General features: G+C 47.5%; 3 protein-coding genes across 9 annotated transcripts; 1 reads left to right on the top strand and 2 right to left on the bottom strand.

The window, feature by feature from the left end:
* Positions 1-4,698: 4,698 nt before the first annotated feature.
* Positions 4,699-9,321, top strand: Slc25a35 (solute carrier family 25 member 35). 3 transcript variants are annotated; one of them, XM_023723377.1, is made up of 6 exons: positions 4,700-5,373; positions 5,772-6,212; positions 7,547-7,612; positions 8,003-8,155; positions 8,459-8,593; positions 8,750-9,321. In XM_023723377.1, exons 2-6 carry the CDS (start codon positions 5,838-5,840, stop codon positions 8,921-8,923), a joined length of 903 nt encoding a protein of 300 aa, XP_023579145.1. In that variant the 5' UTR covers positions 4,700-5,373; positions 5,772-5,837; the 3' UTR covers positions 8,924-9,321. The 3 variants fall into 3 exon arrangements, with proteins under 3 accessions (XP_023579146.1, XP_023579145.1, XP_004638510.1); XM_023723378.1 differs by having other exon boundaries at positions 4,699-6,212; positions 8,015-8,155; XM_004638453.2 differs by having other exon boundaries at positions 4,700-6,212.
* Positions 9,322-9,370: 49 nt separating this feature from the next.
* On the bottom strand, positions 9,371-10,762 carry Rangrf (RAN guanine nucleotide release factor). 5 transcript variants are annotated; one of them, XM_004638454.2, is made up of 5 exons: positions 10,503-10,762; positions 10,295-10,411; positions 9,949-10,105; positions 9,777-9,862; positions 9,371-9,563 (listed from the first exon to the last, which is right to left on the bottom strand). In XM_004638454.2, the coding sequence occupies exons 1-5, from the start codon at positions 10,577-10,579 to the stop codon at positions 9,440-9,442; spliced, it is 561 nt and encodes a 186-aa protein (XP_004638511.1). In that variant the 5' UTR covers positions 10,580-10,762; the 3' UTR covers positions 9,371-9,439. The 5 variants fall into 5 exon arrangements, with proteins under 5 accessions (XP_004638511.1, XP_012371745.1, XP_023579147.1 ...); XM_012516291.2 differs by having other exon boundaries at positions 9,970-10,105; XM_023723379.1 differs by having other exon boundaries at positions 10,508-10,762.
* A 5,712-nt stretch (positions 10,763-16,474) lies between these two features.
* On the bottom strand, positions 16,475-16,988 carry LOC101566324 (thioredoxin-like). Its single transcript, XM_004638452.1, has 2 exons — positions 16,771-16,988; positions 16,475-16,571 (listed from the first exon to the last, which is right to left on the bottom strand). Exons 1-2 carry the CDS (start codon positions 16,986-16,988, stop codon positions 16,475-16,477), a joined length of 315 nt encoding a protein of 104 aa, XP_004638509.1.
* Positions 16,989-19,622: the final 2,634 nt, after the last annotated feature.

The following is a 19,622-nucleotide window of genomic DNA, read 5'->3' as shown; positions in this document are numbered from 1 at the left end:
TAAGAAGACAACAATATGCAATGTATTAATTATTAAAAAAAAAAAAAAAATTGGGGGAGATGGCTCAGTAGAATAAATGCTTGCCTGGCAAGTGCAAGGGCCTGAGTTCAATCCCCAGTTCTGAAAGGAAAAAAAAAAAAAGAACTCTAGCAAGTTTTCTATAGGAGGCCTAGAAGCCTAAGGAGTGGGTGATTCTAAAACGACGGTCATCTACATTGACATTTTGCCACCAGGTTTGCTCTTCCATGGTGGCTCTCCCCCCCCCCACCCCCAGCTGTGGGATGTACTTCTTTTCCTACTTTCACTTGGCCCAAACTTGCTCTGCACAGCCTATTTTTCCCCCTACTAGTACAGTTAGAAACAGAGGAGCTGAATGAGTCATACCCTTTCTTTCATTTAACTATAAACAGCAACCTATGGTTATTCATGCTTCTGTTAGCATAAGAGACTTTTTAAAATAATGTAACAAAACTTTAGGCAGCAGTGAGATGCAGTGTTAGGCACCTAAAGCCATGGCCTTAACTGCTAAAAGCCTGAGTTATTGGCCCGGTTTCCCTTTTCCCTGTTCCAGCTGCTACCCTCCCTGTGATGTTCCATAAATGTAGCTACTTGAGTGTCTACTTGACAGTTCTTTCCTTGTGATACACAAGAACCTGGACTATTACTGACTCATTCAATTATCACAGGACCTTTTTATATATATATTTATTTTTTATTGAGAAATAAATATGAATGAGACAGTTTCACAGCTGATTAATAGGACAGTTTTGATAGTCAATACACTGTACATTGTTATCTGCTTAGTGGTTATCCACAGTACAAGAAGCAGACAGGATATCCTTTTTTTTTTTTTTTTTTTTTTTTTTTTTTTGCAGAACCGGGGATTGAACTCAGATCTTTGCGTTTGCCAGTCAAGCGCTTATCCTACTGAGCCATCTCCCTGGCCCCTAGATAGGATATCCTGTCCAAACACTGTTAGTACATCTCTTTCTTCTCATTGAATTAAGCGAAAGTAGCTGTAAATTTATCCTATTTTGTATATATAAATACAAAATGATCTTTCCTTTGTATCTTTTTTTTTTTTTTTTGTCCTGTCAGAGGTGAATATTCTATTGGTATCTAAATACTATAGGTGTTTGAATTCAACTAAACAATCTAACACTGTCTAGCAGTCTATAATATTAGCGGGTTATCTTCAGAAGTTACTGACTTCAGCCTTTTACAGCTCATCATATTAATATGGATTTACTTTATATACCTCATTTTTATACTTTTCTGCTGGATGGTTAAGACCAAGATATAGCAAGACCTATATACCAAGAAATGTAACTTTTGTATCTGATAAGGTCAGCCAAGTACCCTCAGGATTTATCCTGTAGCCTTGTACCGCACTTTGTAGATCCTTTTATCAGTGTCTGACATGAGGATGAGTCACGGCCATTGCTTGACCAATTTGCTCTCTGTGAAAGCTTGAGAAAATGTTTTTTCTTTCCATGTGACTCTATCACAGGACCTTTAATAAAACTTTGCTACTGTTTGTGCTGGTCTTGACCAGTTCTTTTTTTTGTATTTAGGACAAGGTCTACAGATTCTCACTATACAGATTGGACTCGTGATCTTCCTGTTTTCAGCCTCCCAAGCACTACGTATACAGGCACAGGACACCACACCCAGTCTCAAACGCTGTCTCAGTGCACCCTGGGGGCGGGGGTGGGGATGGGGCCAGCACGCCAGGGATCAAACCCCAGCCCCTGTGTCTGCCTAAGCATGTTGACCAATGCTTTGCTTATGACAGAACCTAGAAACTACCTCCAGAAGGAAATGCCAGCACCCCAAAACCCAGTAACAGGATGTGAGTTGCCTCCCATGTCAGGAGGTGGTATCAAAGGTGAAGAGTGACTTGGAGATCACCAGAAAGTGTGAAAGGGGCATTTTAGGAAGTGGCACAGAGCTCCAACTTTTCAAGAAAGCTGATTAATGACCACCTACGTCTGATACTTCCTTTAGGGTATATAACAGACATCATCGTTTTCATTTTACAAGGGAGCAACCCAGGGGGCTATGAGCCAGCCGCAGCCCCAGTACTACTCTACCACCCCCAGCTACACATACTCCAATGAGATATGAGCCTGCCACATCCACTTGGAGGATGGGCCAGGGTATAGGATGGGACCGCAGCCTCGTGGCTGTGGTTGGTGACCTAGCAGGGTGCCCTTCTTCCTTTACTCTTCCCCCAACTTTGTATAAAGAATACATATATCCACCTCTCTCTTGGAGCCATCCCATGCTGTGGTTGCTGTGTCCCTGTCCCCTTGAGAAGTACTGCAATGGAGGTCTCTTGGGGCAGAACCAAGGATTGAACTCAGGCCCTTGAACTTGCCAGCGAAGCACTTATTCCACTGAGCTATCTCCCCAGCCCCTGAGGTCTCCTGTCATGGTGCTAAATGTACGTTTAGAATCAAACCAGCACCCCTTCCACCATGCCACCCTCTCTGACTCTGGCCCAGGACTCCTGGGGCTCCTGAGCTAAATCCACTTCCACCTGGGTCTTGCTGAGAAGAAACAGGATCTCCCCTTGCACCTTGGGACCCATCCTTGTCTCCTTCAGGTCCCCTGCTCATTTCCCTTGCCCAGGGTCTCTCTTCACTGTTTTTTTTTTTTTTTTTTTTTTTTTTTTTTTTTTTTTTGTCTCCCTAAGGCTGAGTGTCTTCATTGTATCTGCTCTGAGACTGAGCCCAGATTCCCAGTGTGACTGGATTCCCAGCTCCAGGAAGCCAGCAGGGGGCTGGGTCGTATCAGCCCTGATGTAGGGTGCTTGCAGCAGGACATGCAGAGCACCTGGGGGTACCTGGATCCCAAGAAAGGAAATGTAGGCCAGGTCTCCTTGGCTTTTAGCTTGGTCACAGAGGCAGGCTCACCCTTTCCCTCCCATGCCTTTCCTGTCTCTGCCTCCAGCCCCCTGGAGTAAGTTCCTTGCTGCCTCCTCATGCTTCCTCAGCCTTCTCTGAAGAACTGGGGCTCTCTGGACAGATGTCACCCATACCTTGAAACTGGAGCAGAAACTGTAAATAATCAGGTGCTTGCCAGAGGCCTGGTCCACCTGGGTCTGTAAGGCTTCTGGGGTCTCTGCCTGACCACTGGGTTCCTGGAAGCGTAGTTCCTCTGCTGGATTGGCAGGAGGGAGGGGAGCTCAGAGGACGGAGAGACAGGGCTCTCAAGAGAGGAGCCTGTGCCTCTGCCCCACTTGCTCCTGGCCACAGGACAGCTCTGGGCATTTGCATTCAGGCCCAGGAAGAAGTGCCAGGTGCCATCTCCACTGTAAGCAAAAAGTTGGAAGAGGGGTTCTGGTGAGACAGGCAGGCAGGAGGGGTTTAGTTTAGCTCTGTTTTGCCACATCCTGCTAAGTTGTTCTTTGCTTGAAGGACTTGATTCCTGGCCTTTCCTCACCCCATATCCAGGGGGTGAATCTAAGCCTGAGGCTGTTCTGTGCCAAGCAGGGAAGAGCCACTGCTTTGAGGGAGGGTATGGTGCTGCTGGTGGTGGTGGTGGAATGATCACCTAGGGGGCAGCTGCCTGTCCCCACCCTCCTCCTTCTGACAGAGGCCCCATGGGCTAGCTGCATGGGCCCCCTCGCTCCATGTGGAGCTCAGTACCAGGGTTTTCATACCATCCAGAGCATGATATTCCAGTGGCTTCTCCTCCCTGAGAGGGGCTCAGATCCTCACAGAATCCTCTTCTTGATGGTCCTTCAGGCTCGAGCCTCATCCTGTGATTGGTTCTCTCCTCTGCCATTCTCTCTGGAGAGCAGCTAACCCAGCCTCTAGGTCCAACTTCTGACTCCCTTTCCCTTTGTCCCTCTGATCCTTCTGGAGTACTGTGTTCTAGCTGCCAGCCTAGCATTTACAATCTGTTGAATGCCACTTCCAATCAATTTCCTGTCCCACTCCTTCCTGGCTGAGACCTACATGGCCATGGCTGGTGCTGCCCTGGGGAAGGCTTGTCTCCTGATCCTGGCTTGGCTTGCTGAGGCCCTAAGGTGCTGCACCTCACAGCAACTATGCACTTCCTGAAAGGGAGTCCGTGTAAGCTGTGGGGCCCAGAAATGGGGAACAGGGCCCAGTCAGTTCTGGGATGCACCATGGGTCTGAGGCCAACCAGAGGCCTGCTTCTGCATTCTCCCGGTGCCCACTACCCTCCTTGTTTCTGGGAGACACAGAGCATTCCCTGGCTGGCAGTTGACCTGCCTAAGCCAATATGTTTATCTGTGGTAACCGACTGAACTATAATAAAGGGGAACATGTGGTCCGGGGGGAGGGGGTGCTCTAAGATATGAAGCAATTTGGCTCTGTAATCCAAATGGTAAGAAGAAAGATTCAACTGCAACGCAGATAGGCAGCTGACTGGAGAACCCTCTGCCTCTTCTTACGAAGGCCAGAGGTACCATCTCCTATCCCCACCGCCTTTTTAAGGCTCTTCTCTCAACTGCTGACTAGTTTCTCCAGTCTTTCTTTCTTTTTTAGCGGAACCAGGGATTGAACTCACACTCCTGAGCTTGCCGGGCAAGCGCTTATTCCACTGAGCCATCTCCCCGGCCCCTCCCCTAGTCTTTCTTCTCGGAAGTTCTTCTGTGATTAACCAAAATTAACCAAAATCGCGAGAAAGAACAAGAGCTCAGGGTTCTCTGTAACTCCACACCTGACTGTAGAGGGAATCAAATGCCCTGCCCTCTCCTCCACTAGCTGTGAGGATCAAAAGGGCTTAAGAACTGGATCAGGCTCCCTCGGGGTCCTTCAAGGCTTCTATGCCTGGCGCCCTCAGCCGGCCACACCCGGCGCTGGAACCTACAAACGTCTTGTTCCGTTTCGGGAGAAAGGGCCGGTCCGGCAGGTTCGTCCATCTCTCCCTGACCAGCTGTAGCTTCCGCCCCACCCTGCCCCTGGCGCCCCGACTAGGTGAAGTTTGGCCACCCCAGGCCAAGACGACATGGGATAGAGGGCGAAAGAAGGGAGCCAGACGCCTTCAACTTTGCGCTCAGCCTGTATCCACCCGAGGACCCAGGGTCCAACTTCTCCCCACCAGTGACAGAAGCTCCGCGCCCGGGGGGTCCTTCTGGAGCCCGAGTGCACCTCCGGCTCCTGCCAGGGCTGGGAGAGTTAATTCTACCGAAACAGCTTCAGCGGATTCCGGGGGGGCCGGGTCGCCCAGCGCGCCGCCCATTGGCCGCGGAGCCGGCTCGACGCGGATTGGCTAAGGCTCTTGGCTGCCGTTCTGCTAGGTCCCGATTGGCGCCGCGCTCCAGCGACTGGAGTGTGGCGGCCTGGCCTTCACAGGCTAACCCGGGTGAAGGTGCTCTGGGCTCGCGTAGCTACCTCGGTACGCTCATCACAGGCTGGAGTCCAGACTGCCTTCCCGATCCAGCTGTCGTTGCTGTCCCGGGGACACGATCGGATCTTCTCCCGGATCCTTTACCTCCTGCTGGCTTTCTTTTCCTGTCCCTCAGGCTTCTACCTCCTCGCTCATTTCCCCTCTCTATTCCCCGCCCCCGTAGCCTGCAAGCCCCAGCATCCCACCTGTCAGCTCCTGCCTTCTGCTTCTCCTTGACTTCAAATCCCCTGGCCAACGGCCCTGTCATAACCTTCTTGCCAGACTGCCTTGCACCCAACTCTCTCTCCTTTGCCAGCCCCTCACTCCCCAAATCCAACTCTCCTTTGACTTCTTGACATTTGACCCTGACGCTTGATTCTAGAGCTCTAAATTCCTACTTCTTGCAGCCTGGACTGCAGTAGCTGAGGTCTTCACCTGATTTCCAACTCCCCTGAGGCTACTGCTGTCCCACCATGGACTTCTTGATGAGTGGTCTGGCAGCCTGCGGGGCCTGTGTGTTCACCAATCCCTTAGAGGTTGTGAAAACCAGGATGCAGTTACAGGGAGAACTGCAGGCCCCAGGCACCTACCAGCGGCACTACCGAAATGTCTTCCATGCCTTCTTCACCATTGGCAAAGTGGATGGCCTGGCTGCCCTGCAGAAGGGCTTGGCCCCTGCGCTCTTGTACCAGTTCCTGATGAATGGCATCCGATTGGGCACCTATGGGCTGGCCGATTCTAGCGGCTACCTTCACACAGCAGAAGGCACCCTCAGTCCTGTCCGAAGTGCTGCAGCTGGGGGCCTGGCCGGGGTCATGGGAGCCTATTTGGGAAGCCCCATCTACATGGTAAGAAGAGGGGTGTTGCCTGGGGCCTTTGGAGCAGACATCATCTAGAGTGGGAACCTGGTCCTTCACAAGAGTATAGGCAGCTGGGTGCTGTCCCCTTGGAAGCAGGGAAGGGCTTTAGTAAGGTGCTGGCAGGATTTAGGGCCTTCTGATGTCCCCTATATACATCCAACCAATGGACTCAATCAATCGTGATGAAGACTATAGCCTTTGGTGCTTTTTAAAACAGGGTCTTGTTATGTAGTTCAGGCTGGCCTTGAGCTTATTCTGTAGCCCAGGCTGGTCACAAACTCACAATGATCCTCCTGTCTCAGCCTCCCTTGTGCTGGGATTACTGGCATGCACCACCATGCCTTGCTGATATTGCCTAATTTTGAAGCTGAGTTTGATTAGATAAGAATGAGCAGGCAGGCGAGATAGCTCAGTGGTCTAAAGTGACTGCTTAGGCAAGCTTAGGCAAACCACAGTGTGATCCTCCAGCACCACATGCCAGCCAGCCCCACCCCCAGGGTGGGCTGAGCTGGCCACAAAAAAAAAAAAAAGATAAAAATGAGCAATTTGAGTAGCATTCATCAGCAAGTGTAGAGATCAGGAAGGCCCTGGGGAATCACATATTTACAAATGGACAGTCTGCTCCTTTGAATTATCAGATATAAGTGAAGTGGCAAAAGCTTGAAGCCCAGAGAGGTGAAGTAAACAGTAAGACAGCAGAAGGCAAAATGTGCTGCAGGAGGCAGCCTGCTCTTGAGCCCATGTTGTGGGCTTCAGGGCCTTTTGAAAGTCAGCTTAAGCCAGGTATGACGGCAGCACACACCCATAGTCCCAGCTACAGCAGCTGAGGGAGGATCACATGAAGCATCTAAAAAAAAGAAAGAAAAGCAAAGAAAAAGACACTCCACAGTCAGTTGAACACATAGCCCTGAGCCCTGGGAGCCAAAAAGCACATTTTGGCCAGTATGACAGAGCCTGGCCAAAGTAGTAGCAGCTCTGATGTGGAAATGGGAGCTGGCATGAGAGGCCTAGCACCCAGGTCTTGCCTAACATGAAATACTGTCTAAAGAAACACTGCCATTCTCCAGTCTCTCCATCTCTACCCCAATGCCCAAGGGAAAGAGGATGTGTGTGTGTGGGGGGGGAATATCTAGCAGTGCTAAGCAATCAGTTCCTTGGGACTGGAGCCAAGGGAAGTCTCATGACCACTTTATTAAGTGGAAACAACAGTAACTAACAGATTAAAAGGGTATTCATTGCTTAATATCCCAAAGGAAGTCTGAGGGGGTCTCTAGGATGGGAAGATGGCCAGTGGGGCATGAGCTGTGAAACTTTTTCCTCAGGTGAAGACACACCTACAGGCACAAGCAGCGTCTGAAATTGCTGTAGGGCATCAGTACAAGCATCAGGTGAGAGGTCCCCAGAGCTGCTGGAGTGCTCAACTAGCCCCTTCCATTTCCTCCCAGCTTTCTGCCTGCACCTGGCAGCTCTCACCCTGGCTACTGCTCTGCCCAGCCCATCAGTGCAACCCCACTCTGCCCCTGAAGCCCCCAGAGCTTCGTGTGTGCTTGTTCCTTAAATCTCCTGAAGCTGTTTCTCCTGCTGCATTGCCCGGCCCCAACAATATGCTTGAGTCTCTACATTAGGGTGGCAGGGGACCCACATTCTGGTTCTAAGCTCAGATTGGACTGGTAGTCTGGATAAGAAGTGTGCTAAGGACCAATCCTTGATAAGGTTAGGAGCAGCAGCCCCTGATGGTGAGATGACTGAGCCCGACCCCATGGTCTTCCCCTTACCAGGGCATGTTTCAGGCGCTAACTGAAATTGGCCAGAAACATGGACTGGGGGGGCTGTGGCGCGGGGCCCTGGGTGGCCTGCCCCGAGTTGTCGTCGGCTCTTCCACCCAGCTCTGCACCTTCTCTTCCACCAAGGACCTCTTGAGCCAGTGGGAGGTACTACCTGGGAAGGGGTGGGTCATGCCCGGGAAGAAGGGGTGGGCAAATTGGGGGGACAACAGTGTCACTGTGCAGATGTGAGGGAACAACAGGAGGGCTTGAGGACTCTTCTCATGGGGTTCTCTTGTCCTTTCCTCCCATAGAGGACGCCTTCCTTCACTGAGTTCCACATTGGGTTATAACTGCTGGAGTAAAAGCTTTCAGACTTACAGTACTCAGCACCCCCCGGGCACAGCCTGTCCTGTCCTAGGGGTTGAATGATTGGCTGACTGACAAAGTTCTTCCTCTTTTATCCTGTAGATCTTTCCTCCCCAAAGCTGGAAGGTGGCTCTGGCAGCTGCGATGGTGAGTGGCATCGCAGTAGTTCTGGCCATGACACCCTTTGATGTAGCCAGCACAAGGCTCTATAACCAGCCCACAGACATTCAGGGCAAGGTAAGGAAGTGCTCCGCAGTGGAGGCAAGGAACGCTGGGGGTGGGGCGGAGGCAGATTGTGGGGACAGGTGGGACATCCTTCAATGCAACCTGCAAGGGTAAGGGTTCTGACAAGATCCTTTTCCGTGCTCTCCCTTCCTCTCCAACATGATCCAGGGCCTTATGTACCGGGGGATCTTGGACGCTCTGCTGCAGACAGCTCGGACAGAGGGCATTTTTGGCATGTACAAGGGTATAGGCGCCTCCTACTTCCGCCTCGGCCCCCACACCATCCTCTCCCTCTTCTTCTGGGACCAGCTGCGCTTCCTCTACCACTCGTACACTAAATAACAGCCACTAACCCAAACTTCACCAGACTGACACTTCTGCATCCACTACAGTATCTTGGTGACCTCTGACCTTATTATCATGTGAAAGGGACAGCCAACCCCATTCTCCATCTGTTCTCTCAGGGTGAATCACTACAGGCAGTAGTTTCCTTCCTTAGATGTTGCTCTCATGCCCATCAGTCACCCTTATATACTTCACACTCCTCTCTCAGGGCTGAATCACTCACTCTGCAGTGTATTTTCACCCTCTTTATTGACAGCCTTGGATCCCTAATGCTCCCATGAACAGCTTTAAACTTCCTCCTTCAAGGCCAAAGGGAATGGGGGAAACCCGGGTGTGCTATTAGTCAAAAGCATAGAAATTATATTGGTTATAAAGTAAGTTTATATTTCTGCAGAGGTGTCTTGTGTTTGTGCATGGTGAAGAAGAGGAAACCCAGGTATTCAACCTCTTTGTTTTCCCTCCCAGAACCGCATCCCTAAGTCCTTAGCAGCATCATGCAGTGCTTCAGCATCTTTACTGGGGACCAAAGATGCTAGGATCATGAAGGGTCAGGCTGGTCACCAGCTGTTCAAAGTCACCCAGGTTCCAGGAAGGAGGTGACAGATTTTCAGGGCCAACAGATGACCTGTTGTCAGGGCTTGGGGGTGAGGGGACAAAGGGAGAAAGAACAGCATCCAAGCTTGAGGTTTGGAAGTTCCCACTTCCTGTTCCCCAGAGGACACAGGTATCTGTGAACTCAAGCATCTGGCCCCCCAATTGCCTCCTTGGAGGACCCACTTGTCAATCTCCCTGCTCTGCCCATCCAGCCTAGGCCCAGTCACGAAGTACCCGCCCTTTCTTTCCTCCTTACGGGGGATGATTGAAGGTGACCAAGAGATCGGTCTGGTATGGAGGCACTCGCAGCAAGGCTTGATGCAGTGTCACATCCTTTGCTACCTATGAATCAGAGTCAGGATGCTTACCTGCATCCCTAGCCTACTCCCTCCTCGCTCCAGGACGTCTCAACACTCCCTGGCCCTCACCTGTTGGTTTTCCTTAGCTACCTGCAGCTTGCCAGAGAGAACCCAGGCTTCTTGACAGCAGCCCCTCAAGGCCAGGCTCTCCAGATTCAGGGGCTGCACAGACTGTACTTGCAGGACCCTTGACCCCTGCACCCGGCCAACGTCCTCAAAATGATACCTGAATTGAGACAGCAGAATGAGAAGGGGCCATCGCCCAAAGCCCATCCCCCAACCCTACTCGAGCTCACTTCCGATTGCGCGGTATTTATCGCCCTTGGGTTCTCTTCCTGATAACCGTCTAGCAGCAGGCCCCGCCCATTTCCTCGGCTCTGACCCTCCCATTGGCCAGCCCCCGCCCCTTCCTCACCGCGCAGCCGCTTCTCCCTGCATGTGGGCCTGCAGTTCCAGAAGTTCTACGATCAGGCTTTTGTCGGTTCTGGGATGGCAGAAAACTTCCTGGTTGTCCGGGACCGGTCGGAGGTCGCTGGGAAGAGCGAAGGCAGGCCCTGGTTGCTTTTCAGGCTTCTTCCCACAACCCACCCAGTCGGCCTCCACTGGCGCCTGGGCTCTCTCACCTTACGTCAATGGCCCCATGGGGGAAGATAGCGGAGAAGGCGCCCCCGAAAAGTGGACAGGCTCTTGTGGGCTCCATGGGCCACTAGGGGATGGGCTTCACATAGGTTTAAAAGAAATTCGTGTGACTGTGAGGCATCGCCTCACTAGGTTTTTCGCAGCGGCCACCGCCTCCTCCCGGTATGCTTAGTTCCTGGACCTTTAAGAGTTGGCCCCGCCCTACTATGGCGCCGGCCAATCGGAGCCCAAGCACTGGGGGCGGAGCCCAAGCACTGAGGGCGGAGCCCAGTGGCGCTGCTCTCCGGGGCCCAGCTCGGTGGTGGGCGCCGGGTGCGACCTCTGGGTCCGGTTTACAGCTCAGATTTTCATATAAGATTTGTGATGCCCTCCATCCTCGCCAGCCATCCCACTTTTAAATGACTCGCACCTTATAAGGTCATTTGAGACCGCTTTAAGGATAAAGCGGTTTGTTTTTCAGTTGATAACCAAAGACACAATGCCCTGAAACAGGGAAGAATAGTTTTAGGGGCTTGTTGGGCCTCTTGATGCAAGTGGGCAACCAACCAGACCACTAATCCAGGCTTCCGCTCTGGGAATTAGGAAAACAATAGGGCTAGGTGTGGGTATCACATCTTCCTGAAAGTGATGCCCCAATTGAGGATTAGAGAGCTAATCCCCCTCAAATCTTCCAAATCTTCCTTTTGGGGAGGCAAGGTGGGAGGACTTCCCAGTACACCTGGACAGAAGCATGAATTAAACTCTTGTTTGTTTTTCTTTTATGGATTTTTAGTGTTCTTTGTTCAACTTTGTCCTCCCGGTTAATTTCTCCATTCATCTTTGATCCCCTGCACCTGCCCAGGTATATCAAGCACAATAGACCAGTCATACATTGTTGAGTGATTGAATAAATCTATTAATGAATGTGCCTGGAACCCAGGAGGTCACCTAGGACTACAGGAGGCATCTACTTTCCAACCAAGATCTAGTCAAGGGATTCTCCTCCTGAAGCTCTGTGGATCCTAATAATTTAATTTAATGAAGTGGAAAAAAGGAAGAAAAAAAACAAGAGTACATATTTATTGGTTCCTTAACCTTCTGGGCACTATGTGAAGGAACAGAAATCCAAAAGCAATTAGAATGCCTGCTCACTGAGGGAATCAGAAGAGCCCACATTAAGTTTTTTATGTATATAATTTTATCTATTTATTTATTTGATACAGAGTCTCATTGTGGAACCCTCTTAAGGTGCTTGGACTCATTTCTTACTGCTGGCATTGAACTTGTCTCTGAGCCTCTCTTCCTCATATCTAAAATGTTAAGATTGAGGGGCCGTGGAGATGGCTCAGTAGAATAAGCGCTTGCCTGGCAAGCAAAAGGGCCTGAGTTCAATACCCGGTTCTTCCAAAAAATAAATAAATAAATAAAATGTTAAGCTTGAAAAAAAAAAAAAGATTGAGATATGGATGTATTGATTCTGAGTCTGTTTCTGGGCAAAGACTCTGAACTTTATTTGTTCTATGAAGAATTCCAGAAAGGATGGGAAGTACAACAGGTCTGAAAAGGAAGGGAGGACCCCGTGGTGTGCTCCAAGACAGCCAGGTTAGAGGGGCCTTCCCCGAGCTGCTTCTGTCAGTGGGGAGTGAGGGACCAACCTCTCTGTCCCTCTTCTTTCTGCCCACTTGCCATCTAACACTACACCCCAGTGAGGGCAATGTTGGCTCTGGCTACTCTGTGAGTAGTCAAGCAGATCAGAAATCCTTGGAAAGGCACTGCCAGGGACACAGAAGTTATCAGGGTCCTAGTGTTGGACACAGCCATAGAAACCTATTTGTGGGCCAGTAAGAGGAGGTCTTACTAGGGAGACTGAGGAGAAAGCCTCCCAACTTCCTCACTGTCTCTGGCATGTCTCACATCTGCTGTGGACCTTGGGCAGCTGGGAACTCCTGACCCTCCACAGTTTTGTGAGCTCTTGGGTTAGGGTTCGATGAGTTTTTCCAGGTGGTAAAAGCACAAGCATCCAGCCAGATCTCCTCTGGAAGAGTGAGGTAAAAGGCTAATCTGACTTGAGGAAGCTCCATTATTACTCTCCTCTCTCCTTTTTGTCACCTCTGCTGGGCCTTCAACCTGCTGGCTCTCCAGTTACTCAGATTCAGATGCTCAAGAATTGGGATCTAGGGGGCTAGGGAGATGGCTCAGTAGAATAAGCGCTTCCCTGGCAAGTGCAAGGGCCTGAGTTCAATCCCCAGTTCTGCCAAAAAAAAAAAAAAAAAAAAATTATAAAAAAAAGAAATGGGATCTCCTTTTGGGTCAGTTAGTTGATGTTTAATCTGGAAGTACCCACATGGCAAGGTCTCCTGCTGATCTCTTTCCAAGCCATCTGTGAAATCCTTGGCCCAGATAGCTATGGTAGGATAATGAGTATCAGGGGACAAGTCTCAGTACAAGATGGCCTATAGCCACTTTTCTGAGGAGATGTATGTCTATCTGTCCAGCTATCAGCCCAGAGACTGTAGTGGACCTGCAACTGGTTGACTCTTCCTCTAGGGAATTCCCCTGCCTGTTGCCTTGCAGGGCGTTGATGCTCTCTGTGTTGGGAGCAAATGTCCTAGAGCCTTCCCTCTTCCCTCTGAGGACACCAAGAGATGAGCCTGAGGCCTGAGGCAGAGATAACAAACACCTAGCACCAGCATCCCTTTGGAAAGAGAGCAACATACATTTCTATTAAGGTTTTTAAACTTTTTTTTTTTTTTTAGATGGAATCTCACTATGTAGCTCAGGCTGGCCTTGAATTCATGGTAATCCTCTTGCCTCGGCCTTTAAATGCTGAAATTACAGGCATGTGCCACCATGCTCTGCATGTAGCCTTTTTTTTTTTTTTTTTTAATACCATGGACACTTTCAGGAGTTGGGTAAAGTTTATGGATCCCTAGCTAGAATAATGTTTTTGTTTTGTTTTGATTTGTTTTTGTTGTTGTTGTTTGTTTGTTTGTTTAGTATCATGAATCAAATGCAGGACTTTTCTTGTCAGATAGATGGTTGTGCTGCTGTGCTATATTCTTGGCTTGCTCTCTCACTCTCGCTCTCTCACTCTCTCTGTGTGAGGGGAATGCTAGAAACTGAACCAAGATCTTCATTCATGCTGGACAAATGCTATAATACTGAGCTCCATCCCTAGCCCTAGAATGATTTTTAAAATTCATCATAAATTATGAGAATAGAAAAGAACCTAAAGGATCAATTTCTAAAAATAAATTTATTGATTGATTTTTTATTAGGGGCTGGGGAGATGGCTCAGTGGAATAAGCACTTCCCTGGCAAGTGCAAGGGCCTGAGTTCAATCCTCGGTTCTGCAAAAAAAAAAAAAAAAGAAAGAAAGAAAACTGTATTTTTTATTTATTGTACTGGGGATTGAACCCAGCCCCTTACTCAGGCTAGGCAAATGCTCTCCCCCCGAACTATATCCTCATCCCATACTATAATCAGATCTAACAGCAAGTCTAATAGATGTAATATCAGACTAGTTGGGTCAATTAGTTACATAAGTCACAGTTCAATATGTCCACAACAGCTATAATACAGGAATATCTGTGATCACTCTTGGGTTATTTGTTTGTTTGTTTGTTTGTTTGTTTGTTTGTGACAGGGTCTTCTATGCAGTTTGGGCTGGCCTTGTACTCACTTTTGTAGTCCCAAGGCTGGTCTCGAAACTCACAGAGATCCTCCTTTCTCAACCTCCCAAGTGCTGGGATTACAGACCTGTGCCACCATGCCCAGTTCTTATGATCACTATTGTGACAAAAAAGTGACAGGTACTTCTAATATTACTGTAATTTGCACCCTACAATTAGTGAAATTAAATGAACAATTGCAGTTAAGCAGTTATCAAAAATAAAGATATAATTTTTTCTACCCATGTTCATTGACTGGTGGTTAAGAAGTCCAGCTAGGCAGTATGTGTCCCTGGCCATGTGCTATGTTCCAGGGGAAGGTCCAAGGTCATGCAAGGGCTAAGGTTGTGGCTCAGGGGTAGAGTGCCTGCCAAACATGCAAGAGACCCTGGGTTCAATTCTCAGCACCTCCAAATGCAAAGAGAAAAAACCCTACAGAAATGTGAAAAGTGTGGGGAAAAAAAAAAAGTGAAAAGTGTTTCTTTTGTCCCATAAATACCCTTTTCCTGGGGGTAGCTAGGGCATACTATAATACACATCCTGCAAAATGAGAGACAGCAGGGTCCTTTGCTTAGGCCTCTGCTGACTCCCCAGTCTGCCTTGGAGAGCTGTCCACAGTCTTGTGGAAATCCACAGTGAGTATAGCAGATTGACTGATTGATTTTGAGACCAGCTCTCACTCTATGTAGCCCAGGCTAGCCTTGAACTCACAGTGATGCTCCTGCCTCCACCTCCAGAGTGCTGGGATTACAGGCATGAACCACCACAATGGGCTTTATGGCAGATTTCTAAACAAAAGCTTGATATTATGGATGTTGTAGATCAATCAGGGCATTGAGAAGAACAACAGCCAGGCTGAATGTAATTGACCACAGGGGTCTGAGAGGTCTCGTCTGTCTGAGCCCTGAACTGAGTAAGCACAGCATACTTACTGAGAGATTTAGAAAGTACAAATCATTGACAAAGGGCAATGTACAAGAAACCCTCTCCTCCAGCCTCTTAAAACAGTTCCAGGATAGGGCCGGCCAGATAGCTCAGCGGATTAAAGTGCCTGCTTAGGCAGACTCCGGGCCAAGGTTCAATCCCTGGCTTATGGTGTTGGTGTCAGCCCCATCTCTGGGGTGCCCTGAGAGGGTGATTGAGACCGGGCATGGTGGCGTGCGCCTGTAATCCCAGCACTTGGGAGGCTGAAAACAAGAGAATCACTACCAGTCTGATCTATGTAGTGAGATCCTGTAGACCTTTTACTAAATTTAAAAAAAAAAAAAAAGACAGTTTCAGGAAAATAAACAGGACTGTTCTGTCCCAACAGTCTGCTGCCAGGTATTGTACATCAGTCTGCTGAATATTCAAAGTAAAACATCCTCTTCTTTGTTTTCCCTGAACTTCATCCTCAGAGATCCATCATGAATCATACAGCACGTGGAGACAGTGTTTGAGGGACACCAATGTGTCCTTGTGTTTGGGGCATTCTGTAACTATCACCCAAGTCTCTTTTTGCAGGCCCATATCTCACAATTCTTCTTCATATTCCATGAAATAGGTATTTTTTTTTTCCCCTTCTGGTGCTAGGAATTAAACCCAGGGCCTTGCCTGTGTGAGGCAAACACTCCACCACAGAGCCACATTCCCTGTAGGCAGGTCTCCTGCCCAAAATGGCCTCAAACTTCCAGGCCTCTTGTCTCAGCCTCATGAACAGCTTGGATTAGTATGTATGACTACACTGAGGCTTTTTTATTTCTTTGTTTTGTGGGGGGTGTTCTTTTTTTTTTTTTTTAAAGGGTAGAGTTAATATTTTATTGTCATTTATAATCAGATGGCAGTTGGGTATATAGTCTCCATACTTATTTTTTTGTAAATTAAAATTAAAAGTTGTAAACAGGGGGGCCTGCCCCTTAGCTCAGTTCGTTAAGTGGCTGCTTCAACAAAGCAGTCAGGCTCAGGTTGCTGTGGTTCGATCCCCACAACTCAAGCCAGCCAAACCTACCCTGAAGGCACTGGGAAAAGAAAAAAAAAAAAATCCTGCCATTTCAAAAAAAGGGGATACAGATGAATGTCCATTTTGTATCTGTGTATTCAAAGTGGTTAGGATAGATATATAGTTACATTCTCTTAATGAATAGAGGAATTTGTTCTAATGGTGTTTGTAAATAGGATATCATGTCCACATCTTGTACAGCAATTAACCACTAGGAAGAATATATGCAATGTGTTAATTATTGAAACTGTCCTACCAATTTGGTTTGAAAAAATAAATAAATAAAAAGTTGTAAACAGCTGATAGTTACATTCTTCAGAAAACACAGTTAGATTACCTCATTAATGGTAGCTTCAAGCTTCTCCTTATTAGCGCCAGAAAACTTACTCACCTTCTTCACCTTTTTAAAATACTGGAAGGTGGGGCTGGTGAGATGGCTCAGTGGTCTTAAAGCACCTACTTAGAACAAGCTTAGCAAAGCACAGGGACCACGGTTCAATCCCCCAGCACCACATGCCAGCCAGCCCCGCCCCCTGGTGGGTTGAGCTGGCCACACACACATACACAAATAAAAAAAAAAAATTAAAAAAAAAAAAAAAGAAGATAAAATACTGGAAGGTTAGCATGCATTTGACTTCGCAATCTGCAGCAACGTCCCGGCAGTCATCCACATCTACTGCAAGGAGCCACATGTTGGAATATTTTTCAGATGGGGAATGAAAGAAAGGCTTGATCATTTTGCAAGGCCCACACCACATATCTGAGAAATCAACTACTACAAGTTTATCTCCTGCAGCAGCCAGGGCTTCCTGAAAGGCCTCTGCTTTCAATCTGCTCACCATGCTGACGAGCTACCGAAGCAAACGATGGAAGCAGATGGAAGGCACAGGACATAGCTCGGTGGGGAGTGTTTTGTTTTTTTTCCCCCCAGAACCAGGGATTGAACTGAGGTCCTTGTGCTTGCCAGGGAAACACTTACCCTACTGAGCCATCTCCCCAGCCCAGGGGGTGTTCTTGATAATAAAAAGTCTCACTTTTATCCAGGCTTCTCAGCAAGTTGCACCTGGCCTGCCCCATTAATGTTTGTTGAATGGATGCTGTATAAAAGACAGGAAGTTATGTGCAAGGCCCACAGCAGAACATGGGACATGAACTCCTGGGCTCAAATGATCCTCTTGCCTCAGCCTTCCAAGTAGCTGGGATATCCATAGGTCCCTACGACCATGCTGGGTTACTATAGACACTCTGAACTTTTCTCAGTCCCTTGAGTCAACTTCTTTCATGCCTCTGGGCATTTGCGTGTGCTATACCTCCTGCCTGAAACATTCCTTCCACTTCATTGGCTAGCACAGGCTCATGTCTCCAGAAAACTTTTTTTGTGCTGCCTCATGCATGCTAGGCAAGTGCTACACTACTGAGCTGTTTCCCCAGCCCTCCAGAAAACATTTCCTGGGTTAACTGCTTCCCCTGTGGGCTCCATGGCTCTTATAGGCACCTCGCTATACCGTAACACTAGGCACCAGGAAGGCAGAAGACATGTGTATCTTTCACCTTCAGCTTCCCCATGAACTAGATAGTGGTAGCCTGTAAGCATTTATTGAATGAAGGTTGCCTAAGAGAGGAGGTTACTTATCAAACCCATTAAGAGTGCTAGGTGTGGTGGCCCATCCTGTAATATCAGCACTCAGAAGGCTGAGGCAGGAGGATTATTGGAGTTTGAGGTTGGCCTGGGCTAAATAGTTTAAGGCTACCCTGAGCTACACAGTGAGACCTTATCTCAAAATCATGATAGTAATAATAATAAACAAACTAGTTAAAAGATAGTACCTATGATGTCTCTCGGGTAGGTGGATGTTCAAGAAGAAGGGGGTGGTGAATGAAAGCAAAACACAGGAAAAGGAATATTGTGGGACTGTCCTGCTTCAAGGTAGTATATGGTGAGATTTTTGGACTTAAGTGCAAACATGAGAAGTATATAATTCTTTATGCCTATTTAAAAATATATTCTAATTTTTAAATTTTTTATCATATTCTGTTATTCCGTAGGGACATAAAGTTCAGCATATCAATACTTGATGAAAAATACCTGTTCCATATTATGCCTAAGATGTTTGATATGCACACAGATAGTGAGGTTAAGCTTAACAGCCTAAGTTGTTTGATAATAACAATAAGCTTGTCTTCTGGATGGTTAACAACCCAAGTTTGCAGACCAAAAGTAGAGAAAATGAAGGGCTGCAAGGAAAGCCAACATTTTGGCCCTAACCTTCTAAGGTCAATTAAGACTCAGAACATATGAGAACTTGTACTGTAACGTCATGTAACTCGGTAGTGTCCCAAATTTTCTGATCAAGGAGATTATGGGGCCAAAGAGGAAAGTGATCAATGATGTAGAGTGTGCCTAAGGAGAGTCACCTGGAGAGAAAACATTCTCTCAGGCTTTCACAGAGAGCACATTGGCCAAGCAATGGCCGTGACTCATCCACATGGCTGACACTGACAAAGGTTCTACAACCTGAGGTACAGGATCTCACAATAAATCCTGAGCAGATTTCACTGACCTTATCAGACCCCAAAGCTACAACTCTTGTTGCATAGGTCCTGCTTTACCTTGGTCTTAACCATCCAGCAGAAAAGTATGAAGACGAAATATAGGAAGTAAAGCCATGGTGTTATGTTGAGCTGTAGGGGACTCAGGTCAACAATTGCTGACATTGCCAGTTAAACAGAAGACCCAATGCTATTATGGGCTACTGGACTCTTTTAGAATATTTTGCTGAGTTTACACACCTATAATATTCAAATAACGGAACTTAACAAAAAAAGGGGATACAAATGAATGTCCATTTTGTATCTGTGTAGTCAAAGTGGTTAGGATAGATTATATAGTACATTCTCTTAATGAATAGAATGATATATTCTAATGGTGTTTGTAAATAGGATCTCAAGTCCGCATCTTGTACAGCAATTAACCACTAAGAAGAATGTATGCAGTGTGTTAATTATTGAAACTGTCCTACCGATTTGATTTGAAACTGTCTCATTGCTATTTATCAATAAAATTATGGGAAAAAAGATAGTATCTAATAAATGATTATTCTTTGTCCCTAGTTCCCAGTAAGGACATATTAAATCTTTGAAATTTTCTAGATTATAGGACTTCTTTGACATTCAAAGTGACCCCTGGTAGTTTATGCTAAGTTCATGGTGAGCTTCTAAATGTCTTGTTTTTTTTTTTTTTTTTTTTTTTTTTTTTTTTTTTTCTGGTGGAAAGGGGGATTGAACTCAGGACCTTGTGCTTACCAGGCAAGCACTCAGTCCACTGAGCTATCTCCCCAGCCCCGAGCTTCTAAATGTTTATGCTAAGGAGGTGAAACAGGATGAAATAGGCCACAGCAGAAAGATCTCAGTGTCACTGAGGGTGGGAACTTTGACCCACTCGAAGTCAGTAAAATAAAACCCAATAGAATTGAGTG

Source organism: Octodon degus, unplaced genomic scaffold, assembly GCF_000260255.1.
Source record: "Octodon degus isolate 3935 unplaced genomic scaffold, OctDeg1.0 scaffold00098, whole genome shotgun sequence".
Classification (NCBI taxonomy): domain Eukaryota; kingdom Metazoa; phylum Chordata; class Mammalia; order Rodentia; family Octodontidae; genus Octodon; species Octodon degus.
The sequence above is the reverse complement of the archived record's forward strand: the minus strand, read 5'-3'. Positions and strand labels throughout refer to the sequence as shown.

Coding starts and splice junctions, on each gene's coding strand:
- Slc25a35 (XM_023723377.1), top strand. CDS start 5,838: ATGGACTTCTTGATGAGTGGTCTGGCAGCCTGCGGGGCCTGTGTGTTC. Junction 6,213..7,546: donor TGGGAAGCCCCATCTACATG/GTAAGAAGAGGG, acceptor CTTTTTCCTCAG/GTGAAGACACACCTACAGGC. Junction 7,613..8,002: donor GGCATCAGTACAAGCATCAG/GTGAGAGGTCCC, acceptor TCCCCTTACCAG/GGCATGTTTCAGGCGCTAAC.
- Rangrf (XM_004638454.2), bottom strand. CDS start 10,579: ATGGAGCCCACAAGAGCCTGTCCACTTTTCGGGGGCGCCTTCTCCGCT. Junction 10,412..10,502: donor CATGGGGCCATTGACGTAAG/GTGAGAGAGCCC, acceptor CGCTCTTCCCAG/CGACCTCCGACCGGTCCCGG. Junction 9,863..9,948: donor TAGCTAAGGAAAACCAACAG/GTGAGGGCCAGG, acceptor TCTGATTCATAG/GTAGCAAAGGATGTGACACT.
- LOC101566324 (XM_004638452.1), bottom strand. CDS start 16,988: ATGGTGAGCAGATTGAAAGCAGAGGCCTTTCAGGAAGCCCTGGCTGCT. Junction 16,572..16,770: donor GATTGCGAAGTCAAATGCAT/GCTAACCTTCCA, acceptor CCATCTCACCAG/CCCCACCTTCCAGTATTTTA.